This window comes from Dipteris shenzhenensis, chromosome 15 (assembly GCF_047967505.1).
Source record: "Dipteris shenzhenensis isolate YYH24624 ecotype China chromosome 15, Dip_SZ_1.0, whole genome shotgun sequence".
Taxonomy (NCBI): Eukaryota; Viridiplantae; Streptophyta; class Polypodiopsida; order Gleicheniales; family Dipteridaceae; genus Dipteris; species Dipteris shenzhenensis.
In genome coordinates, this window is record NC_141610.1 from 6,967,306 (window position 1) to 6,991,177 (window position 23,872).

The 23,872-nt window shown below is 40.2% G+C and overlaps 1 protein-coding gene across 2 annotated transcripts in view; it reads left to right on the plus strand.

Annotated features, from left to right (window-relative positions):
- Window positions 1-13,030, plus strand: part of LOC147893278 (pentatricopeptide repeat-containing protein At2g39620-like) — a 48,185-nt gene extending 35,155 nt beyond the window's left edge. The window contains exons 1-3 of one of the 2 annotated variants that reach the window (XM_087385487.1): window positions 7,783-8,138; window positions 8,226-8,302; window positions 8,389-13,030. In XM_087385487.1, the coding sequence (XP_087241613.1) occupies window positions 8,051-8,138; window positions 8,226-8,302; window positions 8,389-12,423 (4,200 nt within the window). In that variant the 5' untranslated portion in view covers window positions 7,783-8,050 and the 3' untranslated portion in view covers window positions 12,424-13,030. Of the gene's footprint in view, window positions 1-7,782; window positions 8,139-8,225; window positions 8,303-8,388 lie in introns of those variants that run through there. The other variant, XM_087385488.1, reaches the window with a different exon arrangement.
- The last annotated feature ends 10,842 nt before the right edge of the window (window positions 13,031-23,872 follow it).

Consider the following 23,872-nt stretch of genomic DNA (forward strand, 5'->3'; position numbering starts at 1 on the left):
ACAGCATTGATAAAACGGTGCACATCATCATCTTTGAACCTTTTCTTTTGTAGCAAAGGTACCAAGCTATGAAGAGCTAACCAAGCTCGAGCTTTTTCCAATCTTTTTTTCCCCTTTCCCCCTCGTTCTCACAATAGGCATTGTGTAACTTTCGCCATACATCAAACTCATTAGCACGTTTGTGCCTATCATTCTTTTTCTTTGTAGAAAGAAATTTTAAAGCCTTGACACTTCCAAAACTTGGCTTACAAGGAACGTTGCCTCTTTTTCCAAATCTTTTTTCATCTTGACTTGCCCAAAGTGTAGTCCCATATCTGAAAGCACTTCTTCAATTCTTGAAATCATTCTCTCACTTTATTATTGGGGCTTTAAGTTATATGCATCAATGATATATAGGTGCACCAGCTTTTCAATCATTCTGAGAATGGCATGAAGGGCACAAATGTGTACTCTCTGAAAAGGAATTTCAAGAATTGGGCTCCACGATGGATCTTTCCCTGAAACATCATGATTTGGTGCCTTTGTTTGATCGATCTCTGCAAGTTCACAAGCCCATTGCTTTTGGTTCTTTTTACCTACCTGTAATGGTACTCTCTTTTGCATGCACAATGGACAAGGATAGCTTATATTTGCTCCATGTGCCACATTAAACATACATTTAATAGTCTTGAGGTTAGCAGATGCCATTCTACACAGTAGGATCCATAGCCCTCAACCTCAAGCAGCTCACCATTGTTATGACCTTTGATCACACTTAGGATATCTGTTTGGTCAAAGAACCACTTCAAAATTGAATGTGACTCCTTTGGCACGTGTAAAACCAACTCACATTCTATTTCAAAATATTTCAAGCATTTTCCATATCAAAATTCAAATTTCCATTGTACCTCAAATGCAGCCAGCCACCAAATCTCCTGTTTTGATTGAATGCTGAATTGCCTTGCATCATCAATCTCAACATAAAGGTCCAATATTCTATTTATCAATGTCAAACTGACTCTTTCTAATTTTTGACCTTTGACAACCTCACTTTCATCAAGTTTCAGTGATCTTTAGTTGACCATTGCATTCTTCCACAGGCATATCATAAAACTTGACCATGGCCTGTAAAACTCTTTGAACATCCATCACAAAGTTGTTTGTTGACTGTGAGTTCCAATTCTTTGGACTCTCTAGCCTTCCCTTTCACAATTAGTGTACTACATACATGCTCAGGCTCACCAACTAAATCAAGTACACCCAAATTGAGAGCATGCCTTGCCTTATCAACATCGGTGGGTTTTGGAAGCAGGGTTTTAACTTTTGTTCCTATAGAAAGGCATGCTTTCTTTAAGCTCTTAAATATGAGACGATATGCCCTAGTACTTATCCCTGCAGTGTCACAGACTCCTTGTGTATTAGTTGCATTGAATTGCTCCACAACTTTGCTCATGGAATCAGATGTTATCTCTGATTTTAAAATTTTGAATTTGGGATGTTGTATAGTAGACTCCAACATTTTTTTTGTAAGCACTTCACCCAGAGCACAAGACTGTTCATCCTGGATAGACATGAGTTCTGAAACAATCCTACAAGCTCTCACTCGACGCTTCCAGTGACTACTTTTCTTGGATATTTCATTCATTGGATGCAATTTCCTCTTACGAAGTCTTGGACCCATAGGAGTATCCCTCATGAATGCTAATGTTCTTTCCAACTTCCTGATCTCATCTTTAAGAGATGTGTTTTGCATTTGTAATTGAATTACATTTATAGTGTGCTCTCCTAACTAAGCATCTAATGTTTGAACCTTTTCCTGTAATTCATGATTTTTATTCTCTATGCCATCATACCATTTTTCTTTTGCAGCCATCTGAACAATTGTAGCTTGCATAGATGATACCAAATGTTGATTCCAAGACTCTAACATTGAAATCCTTTTGTCTCTTTCATTAAGCAAACATTCATAGTGGGTGTGAAGGCTCCTTGCTCCATGAGCAATCAACCTTTTACAATATCCTAACAAACCATTCTCACCCTTACATAGAAAATTTATTAAGCTGGTCAACCCATGGAATTGAGGGGCCTGACAAGCTTGTGGATCTATTGGATATATCTTCCCCTCTAACCACAAATCCATATGAGTTTTTTCTTGATTTCAAAGAGCTACCAAATCACTTTCACTTGCTAAGGAGGAATCATTCCTCTTTAGAAATGGTGCCTATTCTGCATCAATTCGAAAATGGATGTCCACCTTTTTCTTTTTCCTAAGGGCCTCCATGGCTTCATACACTTTCCACCTAACACAACACAATATTGACATCAGTAAAGAACATATATATTCAACGCACAAAACTAATACCACATGGGTACCACATACACAAATCACATAAATAATAAATAATAATACCAAATCACAAAACTAATACCACATATACAAATCACATAAATAAAATGACCTTGCCTTAGAAAAACATAGTAAGACAATTAACGTAGTAAATTACACAAAACAACATATAGTATAATTAAATATCACAAACATAATTAAACTACTGTATGTAAAATAAATCAAAATTTAAAACGAACATAATTAAACTATTATATGTAAAATAAAATAGAAATTAAAACAAACTAAATCAAACATGCTTTAAAGAATCATGAATATCAATAACATCAGCACATATACATGATAAAATGACAGAAAACAAAACTAATATCACATACAAAGATAGCACACAAAATAATAATGACTTGCATAGCAAATTAAGAGGCACACTTGACTTTGTAAATCATAAATAAACAACACAAATCACATCAAAATACTACAGACATTGTTAAACTATTAAGTGCAAAACATATCAAACACATGAATGAACAATACCTGATTCTTAAAACAGAGATCTTTGGAGAAAAACGTGATCAAACTTGTTCTCCTCACTGGACCCTCTTGTATTACAGGAGGCTGAAGTAGATGGATCTTACACCAAAACAAATAATATGCTGCCAAACATCTCGAAACCTATTTCAAAATAGAAAATCATACATAGTAAGAGCGTAGAGACTGCTCTTTTACTGTTGCACTATTCTTTCTTGTAAGAAAGCCTCTATGAGCTCACTTTTTATGAAAATTCTTTCAAATGTTAAGAAAAACAAAAACTTGTGAATGAATAGTACTTGATTCTTGAAAAAATGTGATCAAACTTGTTCTCCTTAATGGCCCCTCTTGTATTCCAGGAGGCTGAAGTTAATGGATCTTGTTCCAAAACAAATCATTTCCACTGTCTTGCATTGTTCCAAAGGATATCTCACCTCAACATCCATGAAAGCTACTTGAATAGACCCCAAAACTTCACCCCCAAAACTTCACAAGTTCTTCAAAATCATGCCCCCTTACAGACCAGTGTTGATGCTTAAGTTGCTTCTGGCCAAATATGCCCCTTCTTTGTAATCACTTCTTTGTTTGATCTTTCTCTCCTCCTCCAAGAGTGATGCTTCAATTTCTACTAGGATTACAATATCTTCATCAAGATTAAACTTGATGCTAGATAACTATGTCAAAATGCTCTTCATTGAATTTAGAAGTGAAGAGATGGACTCCCCCCTATCCAATTTTAAGCCAAAGAACTTGATAAGCAAGCTATACTTAGAGCATCTTCCCTGTGCTCCAAACACGTGCTCAAGATGAGTCCATGCAGCATGAGCAGTCTCACATCTATCAATGTGATGAATAAAGGAATCACTCAGACTAAGAGCAATTATAGCAAGAGCTTTTTCATCTTTTGGAAGCCATGAAGCTTCTCCTTCTCTAGTTGTAGGTTTAGTTTCTTTGCCATTTGCTACCTTCCATATTCCCTTTTTTATGAGAATAAACTTCAATTTTGTTTGCTAAGTGTGGAACCCCTCTCCTTCAAACTTATCTATTTTCAGTTTGGAAGCCATTTAGGAAGGTCTTACCAAATTAATGGCAGTGTCTTATCCCTTTACAAAAGGTCAATCTTTCTGAACAAAAAAATCACCTTCACCATATAGATTCAAATTGCAAGATAAGAATTCTGAAAAACCTAATTGTTTGGCATAATCTTATCCCACAACCTTTATGGCATTAAAGAGCATTCTCTGATCTGAAAAAGAAATCTCTGAATCTCTGATTTGAATTCTAACTCCTCAAGCATCAACTTACATTTAGTGTAGCATCTATTTTCAAAAAAAAAGTCAAGAAATGCTTATAGAAATAGAGTAATCTTGGAGGATTGCTACCTCACACCACAAGACATCAACCAGAGGGAATTTACTATGCAATTAATGATCCTTGGGAGTAGAAGACTCAATGCAAGTCTCACACCAAAAAGAGCTTCACAACTCCAGGGGCAGCAGCATCTTCTCCACCTCCAAAAACATGTCTCCTTGAAAAACCCGACTGGTTTTTTTGTATTTTCTCCTCATTCGTTAGTCCATTTGCTCTCAAAATTCACCAGCAAGTAGCCCATAGGGTCGCCTAAGTGCACCTTAGACCGTTTTTGAAATGGTGACTCCAACAGGCTGTGTTATCAGAAATGGCACGGGATAGGGCGAGTGTAAGCATGGGCTGTAGAGGCCATAATCTTTCAATTCCTCTCAGGTGGAAGGGCACCCTAACTAGGGGAATCTACACCTGAAAGGGCTGGAGCAATGGTGGCTTGTAGGAGGAGAATGAGCTTAAGGAAATTCATGGAAGGAAGGAGAAGAAGAAATCTCCATTTGGGGAAGAAGAGAGCATCAAGAGGGAATCTTCAAAGAATCTCTTCAAAGGCACTAGAATCTTCAGCAAGCTCTGATACCACATGTAAATCCATATAGAAACAATGAGACACCAATGTAAATCTTTATTCCAAGAGTGGTTACATATATAGGCAACTGCCTCCATGTAGGTAGATCCCAAATCAACAATCATCTCCCTGATTATCTCAATCAATCACCTCCTATGATCACTCACTCATCACAGCAACCTGACACACCTAACTAGAACCTTCTAGCACACCTACACTCACACACTTCTTGCATAGGACTCCAAGCCCATAGGCACACACACACACACATCAATTTGCCCCTTTAATAACTGCATCGCATATCAGGTGGTTTGTTGCATGATCTACCATGGTAAATCAATCCCCAAGGTTTATTTGGCAACACTAAATGTAAGAAATGATCCTAATCTCACAGTTTCAGTTTTAAATTATGCATTGAGGAATCACACATAATCTCTTCCAAAAGTGTTGTGTCTCCAACTTGACAACACATTGAGAGGGAAGAAGAATCAAGTTGTGTTGGCATACCTTTGCATGCTTGTGGTGAAGAAAGGCGTATTTTGAAAGTGAAATTAGGATTCCTTTTGGTGGGTCACACACACAACCATTTTGATTAGACGTTTAGCCAGTTCTCAGTAAAGCTAAGAAGGAAAGAAGCTTGGGATGGAGATGCAATGATTTGCACTTTGTAGGATGCACATGCGTTAAAATCAATAATTGCAAATATGGAAAAAATGACGCTTTGTGTTTGGTGACCATGATCGAACTCGTCAATGTATTGAGAAGCTACACGAGCTGAGTTTTCAACATCAATTTCAAATGAAGAAAATTTTGGAAGGCACGACATTGTTGTGGGGGAAATTCTATTCCACATCACTATCCAACTGAAGGATTGAAGTTCTTGAAGTGTGTTCCAAAGCATGAGTTGTATGTTGCACCCTTAAAACCTTTACAATTAGGGAAGGAGGTGCAACAAGCTGGAAGAGATGTAAACGCTGCAAGTTCAATCAGTGAGATTAGAGAAATAGTCTAGCATGCTACACCAAATTTCAAAGATATGGTGTGCACATGGTAAAAGCCATTCTATTTCATCAATGACCACATGAATGAGCCCCAAGATGTATCAGATTTTAGTTGGCCACAATGCATTGAAGAAAGTTTCGTAGATGCACGTATGAATGCTTCTACAAATATGCATTTTCTTGCACTGCAAAAGATAAATTACCACGGGGAGGAGAGAGAAATGTACCTTGGAGCAAGAAAGTCCAAAAAAACCAGTGAAAGGGTTCAAGAAATGTTGAGTGGTAGCATCGAGTACTTGGTGATGGGTATGATAGTTGATGTGCTAGAGCAACAGAGGATCTTAGTGGATTTCCTTTTTGGATTGTTAAAGTTGTGAAAGTCAGAAAGGAGGGTTCAAAAATTAAGTCGATAAAAGTGCATTGGTTTTTCACCAAGTCCACGGATGCTTTCATAGGTCGATATAACCAAGAGATGGTGGTAATAAGGAAGCATGGCCAAAAGGGGAAGAGGGTGACAAAGCATTGTCCAAGACTTGATACTTTGTAGTTAGACGAGGTAGATATTTTGGTATATGCATTTCAATTAACACAAGCTGGGAATTCGCCAAAGGGAACACAATACATAATATCCCAAAAGATCCAAAGACATTGATTGCATGCAGTGCACAAATGGAAGCCAAGACATGCCATGCAGAAAAGAGGGTTGCGGGGCTGAACTTGCCCAGGTTGACTCAAAGAATGTTCTAGTAGACTGCCTGGAGGAGGGAGGCCCTACAAGTTGTACCCCACAAATTTTTGGCTCTAGTGCATTTGAAAATGTAGGATCAGAGGATGAGTATTGTTCTTTGTAGGATCAATGGCATGCATGTTTATGCAGCAATGTAATTTGTCGCTTTTTAGTATTTTGAAATGTGCTTTACCATAGCCCCTTTATTTGCATTGGATGCATAGGCCCATATTGTAATGGTTTTGAGAAATTAATGTATTTCATGCAATTTTGGTATTCTAGATGAAGGTTTTTTAGTTTCTTTTCCCAAAAAGCTTTGTCATCAAATTTTCAGAAAAAAAAAGGTTTTAAAGTATTTTTCCAAAAGCCATCTCGCAAAATGCTCATCTTTTCCAAAAAATAGAAAATTCACATGAAAATAACAAAATTTTTGAAAGATTTCCTAGAGTTCTCTTTTTGAGATTACAATGCTCGAATTAGATGTTACACTGTTGGGGATGAAACATACTAAAAAATAGCATGAAAAGTAGATCCACAAACACCATCTGATGAGAAGGAAGGTGAACAACAAATGTAGGTACCTCCTATAAATCAATAACAACAACAACAAGCATATGTGATTCCACCACTAGGTCTGTAGTAGTAAAATCTGGCAACTCTATCGGGCATGCAACAACCACCCCCTTTGGATGACCACCAGGTGCCCCACCTGTAGTACCTCTAGTAGGTGCTCCTTTGGAAGTATGAATCCCAATGTAGCAAGATTGAAGTGCAAGTTTGTAGAGTTCAAGGGTTGTAAAAAAGAAGATCCAAATAGCCATGTTGTGCGATTTGAAATGCACTAGCAAACAAAAGATAGTGGCTTCAACTTTGGGGATGTGGAGAATAAGTAGCAATTTGCAAGTATGTTGTTAGGGAAAGCAATGAGTTGGTTTAGTCTATATGGTATGGCACACTTACTAGATTATGATGCCCTATGAACAACATTTCTAGCACACTTCTCGAAAGAAAAGACCCCAAATGATGTTAGGAAAAAGATGACAAAGAAAATATTTAATGGAGTATTAAGCCCAAAATTTTCATAATTTGAATGCAAGATCAGGCCAAGAGAACAACCAATGAAACACTCACAAAATGAGCTTGAAGAAGAGAAGTCGAAGAATTTGGATGTCACCAAAAGGAATCCAAAGCTCGAATACCAGATTTATCAAAGAATCATCCCATGGAGGTATGTTGGTACAATCCTAATGCAACAAGAGCACGACTCCAATGACTAGTGCAAACCACATTGCCTTGGAACTTCCTTGAGCACCTCAGCAAAGGAATAACTGAAGCTGGTCGGCAAAGACCCTGATATATTCTGTGAGTCCAAATGCACTCAATGCACCATGGGTAAGCATGGGAGGCTCTAGTCTGTGAACACCCTGATATATTCTGAGAGCAGGAGGACGAGCTTGAGCACTGGCACTGGCACTGGCGGATAAAACACAAGAAAAGAGATTTGTTGTAGTTGATGGCTGGGATCGGGAGATTTTGTCATGTACAGATTAAGAGCTTTAAGGGCAGCGGTGGTAGATCTTTTTTTGGTTGGCTCTACTCGAATTACATCAAAACGTTCGCTTTCAGGTGCTCCAGGATACACCCTGAAAGTATTTCAGTCTAACTGCCCTCAGCTCTCTGGCAATTGTTTTTCATTGTCGTCATACTTCGCAGATAGCGCATGTGCAGAGCACTCATGGCTGGACTACTTCACGGATCCCGCCCAGTGGTGGGACAACCGAAATGCCCAAGTAAGTTTGCGAACGAGTCTGTCAAAACGATTTGCACAGCAGAGAAGTATTGGCTAGTCTGACGGGTCTGTTGTGAGTTTTATCAGAGAAATTCAAGTCCTACTGATTTCAAACATGAATTTGCGAACGAGTCGCCATTGTTAGACAGAGGTTGCGTTAAAGACATGTGCCACAAAAAGGTGGCCGCGAGCAAGGGAATGCAGGGGACCAAAGCATCCAGGGGTCTAGCCCGGTCAAACTTTGAAGACCGTGGCTTGGTGCAGGATCTAGAGGAGACCAGCCCCGATTGCAAGGCCATCTTTAGGTCTGGAGTACAGCTGAATGTATCTGAAGCGTACGAACAGCTAGAGGACATTAGCGTGGAGATGCTGAGCTTAGAGGAGACGATCACTTCGTTGGAGCGGATGCCCCAACTGCCTTCGGCTGAGAACTTTATATGCATCTTGCAGAAGTGCAGGAAAAAAAAAAAACTGGAGTGTGCCAAGCGCTTGCATGCCTACATGTGCATAAGTGGGCTGGAAGCTCATAGATTTCTCGGGAACTACCTTGTCCCAATCTTGGTCGAATGTGGAAGCATGTGCGATGCTCAGCAGGTTTTTAACAGGTTGCTTCATCGCAGTGAGCATTCTTGGACTTCTGTCATCATGGGTTGTATGGAATGTGGGGAATTACAGCGTGCCTTCAACCTGTACCAGAAGATGCAAGAGGACTCTGTACATCCTAGCAAGTATACATTTGTGGCCCTACTGAAGGCTTGTGGTAGGCAGAAAGATGCAGAAAGAGGCCGAGAGATACATGCTGAGATTGCCAGACAGGAAATGGAAAGAGATCCTTTTGTTCGCAACACCTTGGTTGACATGTATGCCAAATGTAGCGTCCTTGCAAAATCTCAGGAAGTGTTCAACAAACTACCAGTTCGAGATGTTGTCTCATGGACTGCACTAATTGTAGGATATGCTGAACACAGGCTGTGTGACGAAGCACTGAGCTGTTTTGAACATATGCAACTAGAGGGTGTCTCTCCAAATGCTGTCACGTTCATTTGCATCTTGAAAGCTTGTGGCAGCATAAAGGCTATGGATAAGGGCAGAGAAATACACAGAGAGGTTGCCAGACAGGAACTGGAACGAGATCCTTGTGTTGGGAACGCCTTAGTGGACATGTACGCCAAATGTGGCTGGCTTGTTATAGCAAACGAAGTGTTTGACAAGCTCCCAGTTCAAGATGTAGTCTCTTGGACTGCACTAATTGCGGGATATGCTGAACATGGGCTAGGTGAGGAAGCACTCGACTGTTTTGAACAGATGCAAGTGGAAGGCTTTTCTCCGAATGCTGTCACGTTTGTCTGCGGCTTGAAAGCTTGTGGCAGCATAGGAGCCATAGACAAGGGCCAAGAAATGCACGTGGAAATTGCCAGACAGAAACTGGCAAGAGATCCTTTTGTTGGCAATAGTTTGGTTGACATGTATGCCAAATGTGGTTCTCTTGCAAAAGCATGTGAAGTATTTGACAAGCTGCCAGTTAAAAATGTAGTCTGTTGGACAGCACTTATTGAAGGATATTCTGAACACGGGCTCGGGAAGGACGCATTGAATTGTTTTGAACAGATGAAACTGGAGGGTCTCCCTCTGGACGCTATCACATTTGTTTGCAGCTTGAAAGCTTGTGGCAGCATAGGGGCCATAGACAAAGGGCAAGATATACATGCTGACATTGCCAGGCAGGATTTGGAAAGAGATCCTTGTGTTGGCAGCACCTTAGTCGATATGTATGCCAAGTGTGGTTATCTTGCAAAAGCAAAGGAAGTGTTTGACAAGCTGCCAGTGCGAGATGTTATCTCATGGACCACACTGATTGCAGGATATGTTGAACTGGGGCTTGGTGAGGAAGCACTTAACTGTTTCGAACAGATGCAACTGGAGGGTGTCCCTCCGAATCCCGTTACATTTGTTTGTAGCTTGAAAGCTTGTAGCAGCATAGGAATTGCAAACAAGGGCCGAGAAATACATGCTGAGATTGCCAGACAGGAACTGGAAAGAGATCCTTTTGTTGGGAGTTCTTTAGTCGACATGTATGTGAAGTGTGGTTTACTTGCAAAAGCACGAGAACTGTTTGACAAGCTGCCAGCTCGAGATGTGGTATTGTGGAACATACTACTTGTAGGATATGCTCAACACAGGCTTGGTGAGGAAGCACTGAACTGTTTCAAGCTGATGCAACTGGAGGGTGTCACTCCAAATGCTGTCACATTTGTTTGCAGCCTGAAAGCTTGTGGCAGCATAGGAGCTATAGATGAGGGCAGAGAAATACACGCTAAGATTGCCAGAAAGGAACTGGAAAGGGATCATTTTGTTGTTTGCGCGTTGGTCGACATGTATGCCAAATGTGGATCTCTTGCAGAAGCACAGGAATTGTCTGGAAGGGTGCGAGTCCGAGATGTGGTGTTGTGGAACATACTAATGGTTGGATATGCTGAACATGGGCTTGGTGAGGAAGCTCTGAATTGTTTCAGACAGATGCAACTGGAGGGCATCTCTCCAAATGCTGTCACATTTGTTTGCAGCTTGAAAGCTTGTGCCAGCATAGAAGCCATAGATGAAGGCCAAGAGATACATGCTGAGATTGCCAGGCGGGAATTGTCTGGAGATCCTTTTGTTGGCAACACGTTGGTCCACATGTACATCAAATGTGGCTCGCTTGCTAAAGCACATGAAGTATTTGTCAAGCTGACAGTTCGAGATGTAGTCTCCTGGAATGCACTAATTGCAGGATATGCTGAGCATGGGCTTGGTGAGGAGGCACTGAACTGTTTTGAAGCAATGCAATTGGAGGGCGTCTCTCCGAATGCCTTTACATTTGTTTGCAGCTTGAAAGCTTGTGCCAGCATACAAGCCCTTGACAAGGGCCAAGAATTGCATGTAGAGATTGCCAGACTGAATTTGGCGAGAGATTCTTGCATTGGCAACACCTTGGTTGGCATGTATGCCAAATGTGGCTGTCTTTCAAGAGCATGGGAAGTGTTTGACAAGCTTCCAGGTCGAGATGTAGTCTCATGGACGGCACTAATTGCAGGATATGCTGAACATGGGCTTGGTGAGGAAGCACTGAGCTGTTTCCAGCAGATGCAAGTGGAGGGTGTCTCTCCGGATGCTGTCGCGTTTGCATGCAGCTTGAAAGCTTGTGGCAGTATAGAAGCCATATACAAGGGCTGTGAAATACATGCTGAGATAGATGGACAGGAATTGGAAAGAGATCCTTTTGTTGGCAACACCTTGGTTGACATGTATGCCAAATGTGGCTGGCTTGCAAAAGCACAGGAAGTGTTAAACAGGCTGTTAGTTCGTGATGTAGTCTCATGGAATGCACTGATTGCAGGATATGCTGAACATGGGCTTGGTGAGGAAGCACTGAACTGTTTCAAAGAGATGCAAATGGAAGGCATAGTTCCGAATGCTGTCTCATTTGTATGCAGCTTGAAAGCTTGTTGCAGCATAGGAGCCATAGACAGGGCGCAAGAAATACATGCTGAGATTGCCAGACAGGAATTGGCAACAGATACTTTTGTGGGCAACACCTTGGTTGACACGTATGCCAAATGCGGCTGTCTTGCAAAAGGGCATGAAGTGTTTGAGAAGCTGCTAGTTCGAGATGTAGTCTCCTGGACGGCACTAATTGCAGGATATGCCCAGCTAGGGGAAAGTAAAATTGTTTTCCACATGCTGGAGAGAATGAGAGGAGAGGGCATAAAGCCAAATGGGCTGACATTCCTGGGTGTTCTTACTGTATGCAGTCATGCCGGTCTAGTGGATACGGGCCAGAAATTCTTTGATACCATGAGCAAAGACTATGGTTTTTCTCCAACTATTGAGCACTATACTTGCATGGTTGATCTTCTTGGCCGGGCAGGCCAATTAGATGAGGCATTAGCAATGGTGGAGAAGATGCCTTTCCAACCTAACCTGGTGGTGTGGCATACAGTGTTGGGTGCTTGTCGAAAGTGGGCTAATGTGGAGCTTGGAAGACGGGCCTTTGAATGTGTGGATGAAAAGGATGCTGCAGCTTATATTTTAATGTCTAACATCCATGCAGGTGCTCACATGCAGGAGGATGAAAGATACTAGAGGAAGGACCTCAACTAGGCTCTGATACCTTGTAGAGTATTAGAAGGCAAAGAACACAAAGCGACAAGCTAAGAAGTAGAGCATAGGAAGTAAACTTGAGAGCATGCAAATAAAGGGCAAAAGACTTTGCGTGGAGAAAGTTATGCAAAAGGGCTTAAGAACACTTTTACAAAGATTAGGGTCGTATTTCAGCATTAAGAACGACTCTCTTGGGCTCCTTTAAATAGAGCCAAGAGTTCTACCAAGTGAGATAAGATACCCACTTGGTTGTACAATAATCCATACACTTGTTTCTATCCAAGACCACAAGTACAAGGGACAAGTTCCATGCGAGCCTCTCCATGAAACCCATGTGCCCATGCGTCTCATAATGTGAGAACCATGTGACTACCACTCACCATTTTATCACTCTGGTGAGTCTTACAACTTCATGATTCTCAACATTGAGAGCCGCCCAAGTACGTGTCGTAGAGACAAAAAATCAAATATACTCTAATGTCATGCACTACCACAGAATGCCTACCAAAAAAGTAGAGCATTGCCTTCTACAACTGCTACCTTGCCATTTGGATTAACTATCATATCTGTGGTGCCCTTGACTAAGAAAGAAGGTTGACATGATTTATTCGAAGAATGGCAGCATACAACAATCATTCTGTAAGCTAAAAGTGGTATATATTCAAAGAATTGTTGCAAAATAACTCGTTATAATCATGCATGGGATGAAAAAGTAGCCATAAGCAACTATCCATGAGGCAAAGGATGTCGCTATTGGAAGGCCTAGAACTACTAATCAAATTGTCTACTTTGTGACGGGAAGTCGTACTGTATGGCTCTTCACTGGCATGATCTCCCAGCTAGAGGTTGGGTTGCTTGGTAAATGCAAAGAATGAGATGGTGTGAAGGCTAGTGGAATTGTGGAAGGGAAAAAGATAGTGACCAAATTGATGAAGTGGCCTTGGCAATGCAAAGCAGGGTGGGTTTGATGACAATGTCTATGTGTTACATGTTTATGGAATCGACGCCTCTAAGAAGGTATGCATAAGACCTTTGTGTGCCCAAAATTGTCCTAGATTTGGTAGGTGGGCTAATTAGCCAAAGTATTAACCAAAATGAAAACAACAAAATGCAAATGCAAATAGAACAAAATTCAAATAACAAGCATGAGAAAGTAAAACCAAAATGAAAACAAACAAAACACAAATGCAAACATAATAAAACAGAAACAAGAAGCATGAGAAAGTAACAAAATTTTGAAATCCCACACAGAAGAAGAGGAAGAAAAAACATACAAACTAAAACAAACACAAACATAGAGGAACATGTCTAGTGCAAAGTTGAGCAACCAAGCCATGCACACAACACAAAAACACAACTAGGGCATAATTCCCAGCTAGTGCTTTAGCCATATAGTTGGCTAATTTCAAGGTATGCATTTGGAAAGGCATAAATGCTATTCCTCAAAGGGTTTTGAGAAGAATGGATCAAAATAGAGAGAGGAAAAACCATAAAATCTTTATGGCTAGAGGAGCATCACGTAGTGGGTATATGGTTTGGCTCATTGATGGACAAGTTATAGAACTTAGCCATCAAAAAGGCTCCAAAGAAGAATTTGCAGCTTGAGAGCTTTGCTTGCCATGGACAAGCATCAACCTACTTTGATTTTGTGAAGACGTAAAGAGTCATGAGCTCAATGTAAGCTTGGAAAGCTACATGAAAAGTGAAGTATGTAGACACAAGGTGGAGTCTCTCATGACGACGGGCATTGAAAGGTTCATGCCACTACAAGTATGTAAGCACAAGGTGAACTCCCTCATGCAAATGGGCATGGAAGAGGCAAATTCTTGTATTGTTAAGGCAAAGAACGGTAACGACGACTAAGTCAATTCCCAAATTTGTTGCTCAAGAATGTCCAAGATGAGTCAAAACTCATAGTTAACTTACTTGTCTAAAATGGCTCAAGTCACTAATGGGAAAGAGAGGGTTAATGCAATCAAGAGTGCAACCAACTTGAAACTGAATCGTTGCATACCATGGATAGTATACCACGTTATATCTTGCACAACAAGTTCCAATTTTGCGAAGAATTGGGCGTGGGGACGGAAAATGTGCACGATGCAAAAGAGAGTCAGAGGGCATTCCACATCTGTTCATGAACTGTAGGCACTCTATCAATATCAAGAGTCTTTCTCGTAGCCAAATAATGGGAGTGCCTATGCATTATGCTTACCTTCTTCTAGGAGATACTCCCTCCAGAGCACCGGGACACTGGCACGTAGTGAGAGCGCAAGCGATGTGGCTAATTTGGCCCAAAGGTTTTCTGCTCTTTTTCGAAATGATTTTTTGGATTCCTCTCTTGTGCTACTAACTTGGTGGATGAACGTAGGATCGAAGAAAAAATTGGGAGGCACTGGACAAGATGACCAAGGATGTTAAGGTGGGCCTAAAAAAAGAGTGGATTCTTGTGGATCAACAAGACCAACTCATGAGGAAGGCACATGACTTCATGGCAACTTATGCTCAAGAGTTGCATGAGAGGGAGAAAGAGCAAGAACTCTCTCAAAGAAGACAGGTTAATCCGCTCTCCACAGAACCAATTGTGGTCCCCCAGCCAACTGTACCAACTTCCTCTCCTATCACCCCTGAGGGGAGCATCCCTCATATGCTAATAAGCGCCCTGTCCCAAGATCATATCCTCGAAGCACTACGCACAAAGTTCAAATGGAGAGCAACATGCAGAGCCAGCAGTGGAAGTTGCTTAGTGCCTCGCTTCAACACACCCCCCAGTTTCACCGTGAGCATGTGCACACTGCGGTGCCACGAGATGCACCGCTGACTTATACCAAACATGCTACCGACACCATAGTAGTTTCTATTATCTTTCGTTCTGACATGTCTATCCCAAAGGATGAAAACTAGGTTCTCTATGCAGTGATGGTCTCAAATACTTGAAATAAACAGTTGTATATTTGATAACAATTCACTTTGACTTAATATAAAACCCCACTTTTTTTTGAAGCAAGTTTAAATTTAGAAAGGGCTATTAATATGGTACAACATAGGTAAGAGAAAGGGACGCATGTAGCCCAGAAGGAATTCCATAATTGCATCTTTGCCTCATTAACATCATTTGCAAATGTTGGGTTCCTTGCACATGCTTCATGAGACCAAGCCAAGACATTCCCAATGTTGCTCTCTACCCATAACATAACATTAGTGTCCCATTTTGTGATCCCTACAAGGTGATTCCTATTAGGATCCAGTTCTACTTGATGCCTTGTATTCAAAACAACTTTGCTCTTTAGAGTATGCAATCTAAAAGTGCTTTCTATGGTCATCTCCATCTCCTTTGTACTCATGTTATTTATCTCTGCAAGAAGCTCATCTCGAAGGATCTGATTAACATACTTCTGTTGTGCTTTAGATAACTCAAAATCAATAGCCTTACGCTTAGATCCTTCCATCCCTAAACCATATACAGGATCAAAACAAGAGAGCATTCAAAAATAGTTTTAAATCTAAGAAATGGAACAACTTTATCATAGCCCAACATACATGAAATTGATATCAACTTAGAAAAAAAAAGGATCACATCACATCATGCATACCAAACAATAATGCATATGCATATTCACAACATAAACTTTAAAAGAATAAATAAGCATATATTTCTTCAGGTGGTCAGCTAGATCTAAGAAACTTGAGTCCTAAGTCATGGTGCCCCTTAGCCCCATACCTTGTGAGCGCAGGAACCAGACGCCACTTCCTGAATCAAGCCCTTCTTTCATGTTTGAAATCATAATACTACACTACATAAAGCATGCCAAACCAATTTTAACTTACTCTATACAAAGCACCAATAAATACATTAAAAAACAAAGAGCACATCACAGACAATGATGCATATGCATATTCACAACAGAAAGTTTAAAAAAATAAATAAGCATATATTTCTTTAGGTTGTCAACTAGATCTAAGAAACTTGGTCTTAGGTCGTGGTGCCTCTTAGCCCCTTGCCTTGTGAGCCCAGGAACCAGACACCACTTCCTGAACCAAAGCCCTTCTTTCATGTTTGAAAGCATAATACTACACTGTATAAAGCATGCCAAACCAATTTCAACTTACATTATACAAAGGACCAATAAATACATTAAAAAAGAAAGAGCACATCACATCATGCATATGCATATCCACAACATAAACTTTTAAGAAATAAATAAGCATATTTTTCTTCAGGGTGTCAGCTAGATCTAAGAAACTTGGCCTTAGGTCGTGGTGCCCCTTAGCCCCCTGCCTTGTGAGCACAAGAACCAGACACCACTTCGTGAACCAAGCCCTTCCAGAACATTGGCAAAGCACATAAGTAGACCACAATATATAAGATAGTTCCACGACAACTTCCTACACCCAGTCATGAGAAGTATCCTAATGTGCAAAGTGAAATTTGCATATTCAATACTAAAAGACCACCTCAAACTTACTCATAACGATAAGCTATATGAGGGTGTCTTGTAACCTCACTCTTGTATTTCCAAAAATGAATGTACCCGGAAGTCCATCCCACAACAAGTTAAAGGTATCGTAAAGAAATTAGACCATAAAATATCAGCCATGGTGCCACCTCGCCTGGTAGATATCTATCGTCCCATTTATAACTACAGCTACTAGCTATGATGCATAAAAGACCAAATAGAGATTGGATTGCACATAACAATTTTAGTAGCACCCAAGCTTCAAGGCATCTCCTTCTGGTACCACGGATGTTGGTGACGGACAAATTCCACTACTTGCTAATGGTTGTGGAATTAGTTCACCTTGCTTCCCTGTTCCTTGGCTAGATTGAGAGTGCAATAGATGGGGCGTTGCCCACTATATGCCAAGCCTCCAGTCTTGTCTCTATCTTACACCTCAAAAACGATGGCCTAAATCAGACCAGTAGTAGATTCATTGGGTGAGTGCAAAAAGAATTTTTTTCTTCAAACCTGATAGAGTTGAAATGGATGTAAGATTTGTCTGCAATACCTTTGGAGCTTCCCTTAGAAGTACAACCTTAAATGCAGAAAGGGCGACGACATATGCTATGGAGAAAATATAAGTAGTCACGGTAAAAGGCAAGACTAGATGAGTATATGGATTGGCCGACGCAATCGAACATATAATCTCTTCCGCCCACCGTTCGATTTCAACTTCAACCATGTTTTATTTCAGAATAAATTACATCTAGCTTGACGGATGTGCACAGTTTTCGAGCAAAAACCTACGAGCACAAAAGTCCGAGCGATAATTTTTGACACCAACCATGCTTGTATATTTCTCAAAGGAATATACAATTCTTTCTTAATTTCTCATTTATGGAACCATATAGTTACTTATTTTTCATTATAACCCTCATTTTAGAGAACATCATCTATATATGAACAAACAGTGAACACTTTAGAAACTCGTATAAATACCTCCCTACCATACTCTCTTTTGAGGATTATGGTAATTCAATCAATTTAAAAGAGTTTCCCTAATCTTTAGCAATCCCATATTTGAAGCTCTCATATAATAATGTATACCATATTCCTTGGATGAGTAGGAAAAAGATATTGGAAACCTCATACTTGAAGCCATTATAATTGATCATAAATTAATCTCTAATACATTATCAAATATGGGAAGGCAAGGAAGGGATTTTCAAAATATTCCCAATTCTCCAAACTTAAGTACTTTTAAGGAAATGTGGTCTCTATTGAACTCCTTCTTACCATAATATGAATTAGGGAGAAGTTGTAACTCTCATATACATCTTGAAAATTTTAATTTTTCTCTTTTATAACTATAAAAAGTGTAATTTTAAGCCTACCATTGCATATATCATGAGATTCTGAACATTTTTCCCTTTTACAGCTCCTCAATCTGAGCTAAGGAGCAAAAGTTATGACCCCTTCTGCGTAGGCTCTCCAAGGGTATTCTGCAAGAAGAATAGGGGGGGCAAGCTCTTCAAACCATATTCCTTTGGAAAAGGGGTCTATTAAAAAGGTATTATATATTTTTCTTAGGTCATCCTGAGGAACTGTAAAGAGGATATTTGCTCAAAATTTCATGATCCAACCAATGGTGAAAGGAAAAGAAAGGATTTTTGAAAGTCGTAAATAAGTCACCACTTAGACATTATATATGTATATTATATAAAGGTATATTTATATCTATATCTATTTATCAATATTTCATATTTACTTACATATTCCTTGAAATAATTTGGATTTTTTGCTCCCCAAAAATGACTTGAGCCTATATATTTGGACCCTCCCACCTTTTGTCCGCTCGTCGCTCGGGGGTTTTTGCTCGGAAAATGGAAACCCCCTAGCTTGACTATCCAGTTTGAATCATCCTGCTCTATTGCAGTCATATCGAGTCCTTGCAAAAGGCTAGTCGTGCAAAGAACGATGAATGGAAGATGCAGGTCTCATGGTCGACCACTGTGCTCAAGGGAGGGATGCAAATGAAAAAAGAAGTGCTCTTTTTTCCACTCTTTGAAGGAGTGTTTGAAGACTTGGGTGATGGCCATGAAGACCTGGGCAGGCGAGCAGGATGCTGACCTCTTAGATGATTCTCAAAGTGAGGGAGAGCTGAGAGGAGAGAGGGGTGGCATGGAGGGAGGAGGGGGGAAGGGAGTGTTAGGCGAGGTGAGGAAGAAGGAGCTAGGGTTAGAGTTGAGCTCTGCAATGGAGGACTCACATGAAGCTTGTCTATTTTGTGCTATGGCAAGGGGAAGCGCAGAGCAGAACAGTAATGCAGGAGAAGAAGATAAGGTTAGATAACTAAGGTCCCTCATCAACAACTAACACTAACTTAAACACTAATACATTTACACAAAACTCGACCAAGCCCCTTCTAGGGCCAAAAATGGTGAGCTTGGCGCTATGACAGAAGAGTAGAGAGAGAGAGAGAGAGAGGTTTAGACAAGAACTACCATATCGGATCGTGATATGGGCTAAACAAATCGTCTTATCAGCTATATTAGCATTGCAAACCCATATGTGTTTCTAATTTAATGGTTAGAAAGTTTCTAGACTCATCTTTAAGTAAACAAGGAGCACAGGTCCTATTGAACAACAAGCCCCTCTTCGATGGCGGACATTGGGAGCTGTTGGCTCATGAGAATTGGACCGGCAAGAGGCAACTTCACAAGAATATAATTAAGCCAATGCAGGTTGACAAAAAGGGGATGGCGAAGTTGTGATGGTGCAAGCTGATAAATTTTTAGTCATGGGGATTCTGCAAATTGAGATTTAGCAAGTTGCTATAAATTGAGATTGTGATTGCCACCAAGATAGTTGCAAGGACTGCACAATTTGGACAAAGATGCCAAAAATTCATTGTTCACAAAACAACGGATTTGTTGCTACACATCGCACTATTGTGCAATCTATTGAATTGTGGAGCCCGATGTCATCAAAGAATCATCATCGTCAGCAGCAACAAGCTCAATCTCTGGAGCTAACCCAAATTCTTAGGTAGCACTCTTCGTTGGGCACTCAAAGTAGGTACTGGCCTTGGCAAGCACTCTTCATTGAGCACTCAAAGCAAGTATTGGCCTCGGCAAGTAGATCCTTGCTCCTCATGGATTACCATCACTTTGGGGATGGACATGCCATTAGGTCTCCATCCCTTTCTTAAATTTGACTCACTTCTGCCTCCTCAATTCCTCTAGCTTTTCTTGCCCTGGTCTATCCCTCATTGGTTTGTGGATCCTTCCCTCATCTTCAAGTCCTCGGTTTCTGCTCCTCATCATTATCATCCTCCCTCGCTTCCCCCCTTGGGAATTTATACTCCCTCGATTTCCCCTCCTCTTCATTATCATCAGGCTCCCTCGCTTCCTCCCTTGGGAATTTATCCCACTTGTAACAATCTATTTGGTAGTATCACCTCAAGTTTTGGAGACCTCACCACCCTCCATCTATCGTCCAACTTATTTGCTAGTTCCATTCCCCTTGCTCTAGTTCATCTTCAAAACCTTAGACACTCAATCTTACAAGCAACTACTTGGAGAGTACTAGTTGGCCTTGAATTTAGCTTGTGAGTCCTTAACATTGGTCGCAAATCATCTAGAGGGGCTAGGATGATTAGCACTACAAGCACCAACATTATCATTGTAAATTGTGCAGCAGAGCCATTAAGCAATTACATTGTACCCATTGTTCTTTCAATTGGTAAGTTGGCCCCTTCTAAGCTCAATCTATTAAATGTAAAGTGTACGATCAGAATTGAGGAAACAACTACTCAATGCATGGAGAATTGACTAGTCTTGAAGCTCCCTCTCTTTATAGAGTGTGATGTATATGCAATTTTCTTCTACCCTCACAGACATGCCTACTTACAATGAAAATAATTTTTTTAATCTTTGAGTCTTGGGCAATGCTCTCGGCACCTTGTGCCTCTTGTTTTATAGATCATTATGGATTATCACATTTAAACTTGAACATAAAAAACATCATAAGATGCTTAAATGTCATTAGTAGAAACATGCTTAAAATATCATCACTAGCATTGAGAAATGTTGGGGTTATGTTTATCTATTGTAAACATAAATATACAAGTATATAGGTTTGAACAATGTACAAGCCATATAAAGTTACCAAAGACTATCCATGTTGTTATGGATGACCACGTAGTACTAATCCTATTAGCTCTCGTCTTACCACGTAGTACTAATTCTATTAGCTCACATAGTACTAATCCTATTAGCTCTCCTATTACCACATTGTACCAAAGACTATCCATGATTGTGATTATATTAGGACAATCTCTAGGGACATATCTTACCTTCCTTAGCACTCCACGAGGACATCTAGAGGTGCATGTAGCTAGGAGAGGTCTTGCTCATATGGGACTTCAATGCTAAGACCAACGACATGTGTGTGTGTGTGTGTGTGTAAAAATAGAAAGACAGTATGTCCCCATTAATACATATATTTAAATATTTGCATGTGGCATTTTAGTTTGGTTCATTTCTTCTTATTTCTTGTCATAAATCTGTAGAATCTTCTATTATACAAGATTGTGAGACTGGATAGATGGCTTAAGTGTACTAAATGTATGAGAATCCTTGAGGCTATTGACTGGCAAGTTATTTGCATTGTGATAAATTTCTAAATATATAAATGTATAGAAGTAAAAACCTTGAGTTTCACTTACGTTTACAAACATAACAAAAAGCAGACATAATAAAAATATCCATGGAAATATCATTCTGATACACATGGAAAGTTACACTTTGTTACAAATTTATAACTTGCAAACCGATTTTGTAAGTGCACTTAGGTAGATCATGTAGAGAACATGAGACACAACACAGGGTCCATTAGGACCCAAACATCCCTACAAATGTCAGGGGTGGTGATTTATTATTGATTACGTGATGTCCATATTTTGGAAGCTGAAGTCCAACAAATACATGAATAAGGCAATACAATAGTTGATTCTCGTTGCCGTCTATATAATATTGTCATATGGACTACAACCATATAAATAAAGGTATCATCATCCTTCGATGTTGCATCCATCTCGGATTTCCTTGCTCGTTTGCATCGATAACATGCATTAAAAGAGAGGAACGTTGTAAGAAATCTGATTAAAAAGAAGCAATTTTCACTGGATGAGCAATTGAAAATATTGGTATGATAATATATAATATATAATTATTATAATCACACATAGTGTGGGCGGGGAGGCGGCATGCTTCCTTCCCCAAGTAATTATAATCTAAGGGAACATGCCCTTCCGTGGTTGTCGAGATAACATCGAGAATATAAATGCCAAGAATATTAGCACCGAGAATAAATCTTGCGAATGGATAAGATACTGGCATATTACTTGGATGTCAACAACCGTAATCATTTTTTTACATATTGGCCGTAAAGCCCACATCTTTATAACGACTCTCATGTTAACCTGTGACCATAAATAGAAAACAAGCAAAGCACATGAGGGTGCTAAAATTCAAATTTTGCAAAACCTAACTTTTATCAATACTGCAAATATAAATTTGTAGGTGGATCATTGGATTGAAAGCCGAAACTTGGAGGATAGGGACTAGCAATGCCCTCGTAGTGAAAGTAGGATTAATCCATAAAATTGTACTCAAATTCTAGCGTCCAAATTGCTTCATGAGTTACTTATTGACCTACCAATCGATAGGGAATCAATGCACTTTAAACTGACTACGGCATCCATGATGCTTTGTACCTAGAAATTGCTTTCGTTGTCTTGGCGGTCTAGAAAGGTTATCGGCCTTGAAAGCCTAGACTCCATTTAGGATTCATGGAATTCGAATGATTTGGAATTTTCGCTCTGGTTTTGGACAAGTTTTCTTTGAGGGTGTAACTCTTACCTAAGAGCAAGTTCTCTTTGAGGGTGTAGCTCTCACCTTAAAGCATTGTGCTTTTGGGTCATACTCGAAAGGCCTTTTTAAGGCCTTATTTTAGACCTTAACCTTAGCTTAATTTTGACGAATTCCTTTGTGAGAACTGATGGCCAAGGCTACCATTGTGTTCTACCAACATGCAACTAAGAGCTTCTCACAAATTAGGTTTCCAAGCTAAGAACTGTGAACACAAAGCGCGGAAATGAAGGAATTTCTCGTCTGACCAACAGGACTTCCGAATCTGCAATTTTGGTCGAATTCCAATTCCAGAATGTTGATCACACTGTAGTATGGCACTAAGTGCATCCTGTCAACTGAACAGATCTTCAGACTGTGCACCACGTCCATGTTGTGAAAGGTTGAACGAACACTCCTGGAAATTCGTGCTCTATCGCCACCAAGGGTACATGTATCACCATTCCAGAGTCGAGGTAAATAGAATTCCCCATTGAGTCGGGGTTAGAGATCTCGCAATCGATCTTGGTCTTGTGGGTTTTGGTAGACTGTCTCGATTTGCCAAAAGGAATGGGAGTTTTGGAAAGAGAAGCCATTTGCTAGGGGTGTTTGCTGCGTGGATTTGAGTTGATTGAAGTCTACTTTCCCTATAGGATTCACGCTGAGATTATTGATTGAAAGCTATCGCTACGGCTGAGTTCCTTGGGACAGGGCCATTGAACACTGCGGAAAGATCTGCAGCAGCTGCTCTCAAGATCCAAGTGACAATCACAGGAGAGATCACTATGACAACAGAGGCAAAGATTGTGCGTGTCGACTGCCATTATTCATGTGTAATGACAATGCATTGTGCTCAACATTGTAGGACAACGAATCAACGTCCTATTTGGTGGAATCTCATCTCACCTCGAAGTACGTCATAGAAGTGATTGTTGTTGTTGCTTCGAGCCCATCCAATGAAGTCACCTCTCAACCGTAACGTTGGATCTATCTATATGCAATTGCAAGTCATTGTAGTTGCAAGAATAACGGAGAAACAAACACACGTTCCTTATCTTCTTATTCCTTTCAAATATAGTTAGG